At 31.0% G+C, this 9996-nt stretch overlaps 2 protein-coding genes across 2 annotated transcripts in view; one reads left to right on the forward strand and one right to left on the reverse strand.

The window, feature by feature from the left end:
• LOC106786125 (inhibin beta chain) overlaps positions 1–3341 on the forward strand; it is a 38095-nt gene extending 34754 nt beyond the window's left edge. Inside the window, exons 4-5 of the mRNA XM_014747199.1 lie at positions 744–921; positions 2725–3341. Coding sequence (XP_014602685.1) covers positions 744–921; positions 2725–2965 — 419 coding nt within the window. The 3' untranslated portion in view covers positions 2966–3341. The remainder of the gene's footprint in view (positions 1–743; positions 922–2724) is intronic.
• Positions 769–9996, reverse strand: part of LOC106786126 (cyclin-dependent kinase-like 1) — a 20809-nt gene continuing 11581 nt past the window's right edge. The window contains exon 7 of the mRNA XM_014747202.1: positions 769–852. The gene's annotated coding sequence lies outside the window, so the exon portion shown is untranslated. The remainder of the gene's footprint in view (positions 853–9996) is intronic.

Raw genomic sequence — 9996 nt, forward strand, 5'->3', positions numbered from 1 at the left:
TTAATCTTTGTTGAGATTCGCTAATCGAAATTAATTTGATGTAAAATTGTAAATTTCTAACGTAATCGTTAATTAAAACGAGATAGTCTCGGATATTATATACATACGCACATACATACATACATACACGTGGAATGTGACAAACCGAGCACGCTCCAGTATAATCAGCTTTATTTCTTTGGTTCCCTTTATCAGCTTACCTAATCGGCTTACTTCTCACCGACGTATAACCGCGAACGATTAAAATTTTTTGCTACCACGACACGACACTCGTACGATCGACTATTTTCGATCAGTTTTGTTAGAGTTTTTTTATGTTACATGAGGAAAGAATAAAAAAGAATATGTGAAATGGGCATGAAAATGAAATTTTCTATTTTCAACAAAATATTAAAATATCGTGTACTTCAATTAAGAATCAAAACATATAAATAGTATTTACATATACATTACACTAATATATAATTATGATTTTTAGTACTTTTCAATAATCATAAATTTCCTAAGTAGATATATATCGAATTATACTAGTGAAAAATTCTTTTCACAAAAAAATAACATATATTTAATAAATACAATAGATAACTTCAAAATCCGGAATCAAATCTATCCGTATCAAAAAAAATAGTCTTGGTGGGAAAGTGTTTTCAATGATTCGAAATGTTCGTTTTGTTTCTGTTTGCTATTAATGAAATGGATAAATAAATAAATAAATTTAACGTTGATTTTAACATGGATTTCAGATGATCAAGATCCTGACAGGCCTTTCCTCGTTGTACGTACGGATCCAGCGGCTGTGAAACGTGTTAGAAGACGAGCGATCGAATGCAGCGGTGCGATAAAAGGCCAATGCTGCAAACAAAGATTCTACGTTAGCTTTTCACAACTCGGATGGGACGATTGGATAATCGCTCCTCAAGGGTAAGCAATCTCCCTCTTTTTCACTAAATTATGAATTAGTTTAATTACTTATGCAATGCCCAAAATATCTAAATGAGTGAAGGAATAAACAAGAAATATACATATGTATATATGTATGTATGTGTTACCGTTTAAACCATGAAATAATTATACTAACCAGTTGAAATTTGAAAACATACAGAATTACATACTTTTACTAGGTAATATAAAGAAATAATTAATAGATTAGATCCCATAGAGCAGTACTACAAATAAAACACTAGTTTTCAATGTACAGGAAGAGATTAGGACGGATAACTAACATAAGAGTATTGCTGTAAAATAAAAAGCAGATATTAAAGATGAATCAAATTTCAATTTCATGCTTTAACGACTCGCCCTTATGAATTCTTATATTACTTATTGTTAGTTATTTTATAAAACTCTTAATAAGAAGGTATCACAGAGAATTTAGATATCAAAAACAGAAATATTTCTGTCCAAATTCCCTGCGATACCTTCTTATTGAGAATTTGATTTTTGAACGAGAGAAACAACTAATTGAATTTTATGAAACAATTAGTAAAGTATATAATATAATTATCTTTTATGTGCTTTACCAAAAAGGCTTAAATTTTTCATATAAAATCTATGGTTTTCCATGTATTAACAGAATTATACACTTTAATGGTAACATATATACATATATATTCGTATTGTTGAACGATATTGTCAAGTAGCGATTAACACTATAAGCAAGAACATTGAGAAAGAGGAGAGGAGAGAATAAGAATGAGAGAGAGAGAGAGAGAAATAGTATATTCGTTTTTAATCCGATAATAGAGGAACGATCGATATTCACGATCAACGTTGACTTATCGTCTGGCAATCGTATAGAGTCTATGGTATAGACGTCGGGAAAGACGGTCGCTGTGCTTCACAGGGCCGACAGTAGTTTTGCAGAGAACTCGCCATCGCTCGGTACACGTAGTCATTCGTAAGGTATCATGAGAAAGCCCTTAACTCCTAGGCAATTGTTATAAACAGAATCCCACGGTGCGTGTTATAGAAAGAAAGAGAGAGAGAGTGGGAGAATAAGTTATTCCATGCACCAGAATGAAAATTGTTATCAATGGTTACACTCTTAATTGTTAACATTAAACTTGAAACGTCGAAAATTCGACTTTTATCTTGTATCTCTCTCTCTCTTTTATTATTTTTGTCAATACGTTTGCTACTCATTGAAAAGAATATGACTGAAGTATAATGTTTCTGTGTAAATTGTTTTAACAATGTATAAAAATATTGAATTTATTATTGCGAGATTAAAATATGAAAACACAATGAACGGCGTTCGATTAATTGAAAATCTTTGTAATAATCCAATTAGTTGTTTCTCTCTCTCTCTCTCTCTCGAAAAATAAAATTATTAATAAATAAGTATCGTAGGGAATTTGGACATTCAAAAGAACTAGAACTTCGTTTTGATTAATTGGAAGTTTCGTCTCTTTATTAAGACTTCTTCAGCAACTGGAAATTTTATTTTTTTTCTTACTTTTATATTGTGAATTAGATGAGACCCATACATTATAAAATATTAGATGTTACTTTAATCTCTAAAATTCAGCATCTTTTTTTATTTAAACAGACATACATTCTTGTAATATTCAAAAAAAAAACTACACATCTAAACTTCGTTATCTCTTGATCAATCAACAAAAAAAAACAGTTAAATACTCTTTTGTTCTAATTCTTTTTTGAATGTTTAAATTCCTTTAGTAATAATATTTCATCATAATGATCTTAAGTGTTTGTGGGTCGCAGATATTACGCGAATTACTGCAGAGGCGACTGCGCGGCGGGTCACAGAACGCCGGACACGTTCCTAAACTATTACACGCACGTGATCGAAGAATACAGGAAGATGGATCGACTCGCCGGTATGCAGCCCTGTTGTGCACCCCTCAAATTTTCGCCGATGTCGTTGATATACTATGGACCAGACTCAAACATCATCAAGAGGGATCTCCCAAAGATGGTGGTAGACGAGTGTGGATGTCCTTAATTTAAGCTCCGCTGATAGGGAAAAAGAAAAAGAAAAAAAAAAAAAGAAAGTAAGAAAGAGGAAAAAAGAAAAGCAAAAGAAAAAGATAGAACAAAATTGAGCCCTCCCCTGGAAAAAAAAAAAAAAAAAGAAATCCTCCTCCTGCTCTTTATCACGATTTATCGAAGAGCTTTCGACTTCGTACGTTCATCGTTGTCAAACTCTTCGAAAATGAATTCGTGCGAACGCGATCGAAATTTCTCGATAAGAGCTAAGAAAAAATGGTTTCATCGAAAACGCGATCGTGTTATCTGTTATAATTTCGTAACTAAATGATTAGGAGAATTAGAGGAGGGAAATAAATTAGAGGAGGACGAAAAACGAAAAAAAAAAAAAACAGAAACGAAACGTACAGAAACAATACGATGAAAAAAATGACAAAAAAAATAAAATAAAATAAAATAATACCTCCTCGGTCGGTATCTCAGGTGTGTCCGCCATTTTTGAGGTATAATATATTATAAATAATATACATATATATATATATATATATATACAGACGATACACCTATACATACGCGAATACGCGTGACAGACGACACGCAAATATATTATATATAAACGTACCTTTACACATTTACACTTACATACACACGTGTACGACTCGATTCCCTGACGATTTAATCGTTAAATAGAAACGATGTCGCCGCGTGGGAATTCTTATGGAGAGCTTAGTCCATTTCTATTAGTTTGCGATAAAAACGGCGGTAAAGAGAAAGAGTTTAAATAAGATACGACATATTTCTGACTTTTTTTCTCCCGCATTTCGCGCATCTCTACGCGACTCCGCATACGCGCACACGCACATACATACATACGTACATACATATAACAACAATACACGTACACGTATACACGAAGCAAAGATAAACACACGCGCGCGCATTAAAAACCCGCGAGGTGATTCAAAGCCAAGTTATAAGTATTTAAAGATAAAATAAATCAAGAGAGAGAGAGAGAGAGAGAGAGAGAGAGAAAAAAAAAAACAAATACGAGCGTAAACTCTAATGTAAGTGTAAACAATAAAACTCAATCTAATTGCCTTGTTTTTTATGCGAAACGTATGAAAGTATCGAGTAACAATTTAACAAAGTAAAAAAAAATACTATTAAAAATCTCTATATATATATATATTATAAATACTATACATATATAAGTAAATAAAACGCGCGCGAAACGATAAACTTAGCAAGTCAATGGCGGGGGTTGTGGGGGGGGGGTGGAGTTTTCCGGAAGGTCTGTAAGGGAAGGGAAACGTTTATAGAGTTCAAAAAGGCTAAGGAAACAAAATGATTGCTTTTATTACCATTACTATTATTATTGTTATTACTATTATTATTATTATTATTATTATACTATTAGTATAGTTGTTTTAATTGTTTTTTTTATTTTTCTTATGACTATTGTTGTTGTTATTGTTTTCGTTATTATTATTATTATTATTATTTTTTATTTTTTTATTATTATTATTATAACAATCATTTTATCACATATTATCTTTATTATTATTCATTCATGATTATTGTTATTACCGCCGTAATGTTTATTTAATCACAACGATACCTTGAACAATACTATCGCAATTAGTATGATGCGAATTTTGATGAATATTTTTTGCTAATCGTTAATTCGTCATTTATTTACAATTTAATATGAACGATCGATCAACTTAATATTACAACATTTAACGAGAATGATCAAAAAAAAAAAAGCAAACGTAAAAAAGAAGAAAGAAGAAGAAAAAGAAATTCTTAAAAGAGAAGAGGAAAAAAGAAAAATGATTGGAAATGTTTTTTTTATTTTTCTACGTTTCTTTTTTGTCTTTGTATTTTTGAAGAAACAACATCGTATTGTTTATAAAGTAACGCAGGTTGATGATACCTTAGCCTTATTAACAACACAATAATGAAAATATTAGCGCGTACCGAATTGTTACAACCATTTTCACACACAAGGACGAGGAGCGAAGAATACGCGTGAATTTTTTGGCCGGAGGTGGACGTTCGCTAAATTTTTCTCATCTAATTGTAAAACGCGATATAAGAAGACTCGAAAAAGAAAGGGGGGGGGGAAAATAAAAAAGAGGACGAACCTACACACACACACACACCATCGGACACGAAGTAAACAACGCACGCCACTATACACAACACACAAACACACACATCGTACACAAAACACAACAAATAAATACACACACACACACACGCACGCACATTTATATATACCTATATACGCGTGCCGAGTCAACATTATAATTGTAAAGGGCTCCGGAGAGTTTGTAATTAACTTAAAACAAAAGATAGAGAAAGAGAACGAAGAAGAGAAAATAAAACGCGAGCGATGGATAGAAATAAATAGAGAAAGAAAAAGAAAGAGAGAGAGTGAGTGAGAGAGAGGGAGATAAAGAGAAAAGAAAATTGCTAGGAAAGCATATAAGACAAAAAAATGAATAAGAAAATTCCGCGCAGATTTACATTAACATTTACACAAGCTATTTAGTAATATCGAATTTGGAAAGAAACTTTTTCGAAAATAAAGGAAACCGAGAGATAGACAAACAAACAAAACAAAAAAATGAGAGAGATGGATATCTCGAGATTGAGAACAATCGATTAGTAATCTTTTTTTAATAAGATTAGGAGCGAAAAAGTTATTAAAAAAAATGAGATTAGAAAGGACGGAGGGAGAGAGGGAGGGAGGGAGGGGGTAAGAAAAAAGGGTTGAGGCTATGTTAATCGAAAATAATGAACAATAACGAGACAATAAACCGATCGAGGATCTCACACGACACACGTTAAAAGAGTTGCGAACCTCGAGCAACGGAAATATACTGGGGTGATTATTAAATTTCTAATAAGAATTGTCTAAAAAGAGAAAGAATGAAATGAAGAAAGGAAGGAAGGAAGGAAGGGAGGAAGGAAATAATGAAGAAAGAAAGAAAGAAAGAAAAAGAGAGAAATTTGTTAATTTTCTTTTCTTTTCCTTTTCCCATCTCCGGTCCGAATTTATTCACCTCGTTAAATCGTTCCTTTTGTCAAAGGAATCGATTTAATAAGGAGAAGGTGGTCGGACCATGAGTTAGGTGAAAAGAGATTCTTGTATTTCTTTCTTCGACGGGAATGGGATACGAAAGGGCGCAACTAGAAAAGAGTATTATTGCTAATGTGAACGTGGACGATTTTAAATTTCGAGAAAGGTATATTTAAATTTCTGTGGGATAGTTCACCCACGCAGCCTTATTGGGCCTTATTAAGGTATTATCGCATCTTTACTAAATTAACTCTTAAAACTAATGGTAAAGCTTAAGTAAAACAAAGATTAATGAAAAATAATAAAAAAAAAAGTAAAAATGACATAAAAGACGACGGCGAGAGAGAAAATACGACAGCGCGAATATGTAAAAACAAGAGAGCGAAAGAAAGAGAGAGAGAGAGAGAGAGAAAGAGAGAGAAAGAGAGAGCGTATGAGATGCGAGAGAAAGAGTCTTAAATGTACCCATAATTATGAAAGTGGTCTAATTGTAAATTAAAATTAAGAAGAACACGAATTTATTTGTTATTCTGACACACATTTAACATTTTTTAATTAATTCAATTAATTCAATGTGTGTGTGTGTGTAATTTTTTTGGTTACGATATTGTCGAAAATAAAGTTTTACATAATGCTTGTTATTTCAACATTATATGGAAAATTAATTTAATGGTTCGAAAATGTAATCCTTTAAATAATATTTCGAAACAAAAGAGATATATGAGTTAGACCAGTTTCATAATTATGAGCACAAATGTACTTAATACTGTATTTAATCTATTCAATATGCGTTATGAAAAAAGTAAAGAAATTGTGACTCTAGGAAAAGAGATATGTCCAATAGAGAAAGAGAGAGAGAGAGAGAGAGAGAAAGAAAGTGATATGTGGAATTTAAGCTTCCCCGAAGAACAATTTAGTACATTGGTAACGAAAATATATCGTTTTACATTATACGTTTCTTCCAATTATGTATTTACATCAATCTATATTGTCGAAAGAAGAAATAAATAAATAAATTAACAATAATGAAAAACGATAAATTTTCGTTATCCCTACGAGAGTGTTTAAGGAAAGACATGGTGCGTGTGAACAAGAGATTGGGAGAGAGAGAGAGAAAGAGAGAGAGAGAGTGTGTGTGTGAGATTGAACGAAGTATGAAGAGAAAGAGAAAGATAGAGTTTTGACATTTCGCCGTTCATATAGCCAAAAAAACTAATTGCGTCCAAAATAATGTTTAAAAACGTCTTTAAACGAACGTACTTCTAGTATTATTAAGGGAATTTTCTTCAAATTCTTCTTCTTCATCTTCTACTATTACTACTACTACTTCTTTTTCCTATATTTCTTTCGGGGAGAAAAAAAAAACGAAAAAAAAAGAAAAAAATTAAAGCGAGAGAAAGAGAGGGGAAAGAGAGAGAGAGAGAGAGAGAGAGAGAGAGAGAAAATAATAAGCGGCTGGAGCACATGCGAGTACTCCTTTTGAAAAAAAGCCTTTAACGAGCTCAAGGACTGCGTTTATGAAATACCACTCACTTTATTGTATACAAGAGATAAACAATAATTATAATAATTATAAACAATAATAACGATAATAACGATAATAATAATATTAAAGGTAATAACAATAATAATGATGATAATAAATAACGTTTAAAAAAAAATGCGTAAACGAAAGAAGAATGAAAATCGGAACGAGACAAAGAGTCAGAAAGAGAAAGAGAAAGAGAAAGAGAGAGAGGAGAGGAGAGAGAGAGAGAGAGAAAAAGAAGTAATTATATGTATAGATAGAAAGAGAAAGAAAAAGGGCCACAGCGAGTGAGTAAATAATAAGATCAAGGCTCAAATTGATTTCGCGATCAATCTCCTCCCTGATCTCATCGGAGATCTAAACAGAAATCCAGCGCACTCGGATCGAACGGAACTCTGACGAAAATAATGCTTAAAAACGATTTCACGCTTTATTTTGACGTTATGTTCCCTTAGGCACGACCCACGACGACTCTTCTATCTTATCTATAACTCTCTCATATTTTAATTATTTAAATCATTTAAACGAAATTAGACGTCGATTAAAAATTAATCAATTTATTTGAAATTAAATATAATATAAATGAACATGATAATATAACTAAAGTCTTAATGAAAATCTTAAGAAAAAACAAAACAAAAAAAAATGCTAAAATAAAAATGAAATCGTTAATCAAATTGGTTCAACGGTATCTTTAAATCTTCAATACGAAAGTGTGGAAAAAAAAAAAGAAAAATGAACGAGCGTTATTTAGAAAACGTTCCTACGATCAGTCTGAACAATTTTTTGAAAAGCAATTATAATATAATGAATAACTGCGTAAAATTTGTTTTATTTTTATTTCAGCCAATATAATATATTACTGTGATGAAACTAAAGTTAACGCTCTATAGTACTCTTTCCATTTGTTATTATTTCCCTTAGAATGTGATAATATAAACTTTTATCTTTCTTTGGTAACAAATAAGTTTATTCGTAGAGATTATTAAATCTAACATGACATATCGGAATAAATTTAATATTTTATACAAAAATTATTAAAATTCATTGTTAAATTGTGTGCATTCATATAATATATATATATATATATATGTTGATTTAACATTATATAAATTTGTTTATAGTCATACGTAACGAATTTGAACTATAGAGAGTTAACATGTATAAATATATTTAGCAAACGTGATGCATTTTATCGAAAACATTAAATTTTTATTGACAAATTATATACTTTTTCTGTTTAAATTTATAGCGAGTCTTTCAGCGACAGTGACACAAAAACTGTTTGCGGTCGTGCCTAAAAAAAAAAAAAATACGATCCGGTACGAGAATTAACGGAATGGTTGCAGACTCCAATCAATTCCCCGTCTTCGTTAATCTAGCTTTTTTTTTTATCTTTCTCTCAATAAGAATAAAATCTTGAAACTTTGAAATTTGGCTTTTGCATCGATTGAAAGGAAAAAAATAATATTTGGAGACAAGTTGCAACGCATCCGTCGATCTCAAATCGTATCGTTGTGTTATCGTAACGGTTAAAAAAAGAAGGAAAAAGAAAACACAAAAAAAAAAAACCGAAAGAAAAATAAATAGAAAACATGAATAAAAAAAAAAAAATTGTCAAAAGGTTTCAATTGAGCGTTCTTCCCTCGTAGTTGTTGATTAAAAATGCGAAGGGCCGCCGACTAGCTTCCGTCCCACCTGTTAGCGAAAGGCATCGTTTAAAGAAAAAAAAGAAAAAAAAAAAAGAAAAAAAAAAGCAATGAAAATAATAAAAAAAAAAAAAAAACGTAAGAGAAACAATTCGTCGAATATTTTCTATCCTGTTAAAAATGACACGAGAAAAGAATAATAGTTGAATGTGGTGGCAAAAGAATGAAGAAAACAAAAGAAAAAAAAAATAAGCTTAAATAAAAAAGAAATTAAAAAAACAAAAAAATAATCAAGTAGAAATGAAAAAAATAATCTGAGTAATATATACACGTATATATATATATAATGTATATATACATATACACGTATATACGTTCATACGTATGTGTATACGTATATATACATATGTATATATATATATATAAATATATTTACGATTTTTTCACTAGTAAAAAAATAATGTGTTTCGTTTGCGTAGCGATTTCGTAAAAAATTATTTTTTTGAGGCACAGAGGCCTCCGCTCGTTCGCGCTCACGTACGACTTCACATACTTACACAATGGCGATCGATTTACAATAACAACAACAAAAAAGGAAGAAAAAAAAACAAACAAATTACGATATTACTATTCGCGATACTCAGAGAATATTCAAAGTGCCTTATGATATATGACAGTTAACTCGAGCCGCCAGAACACAATTTTGCCATGCTTTCAAATTTATATTACATTACTTACATTGTACTAGAGAGAAAGAGAAAGAGAGAGAGAGAGAGAGAGAG

The sequence above is a fragment of the Polistes canadensis genome, unplaced genomic scaffold (genome assembly GCF_001313835.1).
Source record: "Polistes canadensis isolate GaletaPanama2010 unplaced genomic scaffold, ASM131383v1 scaffold_66, whole genome shotgun sequence".
NCBI classification, from domain to species: domain Eukaryota; kingdom Metazoa; phylum Arthropoda; class Insecta; order Hymenoptera; family Vespidae; genus Polistes; species Polistes canadensis.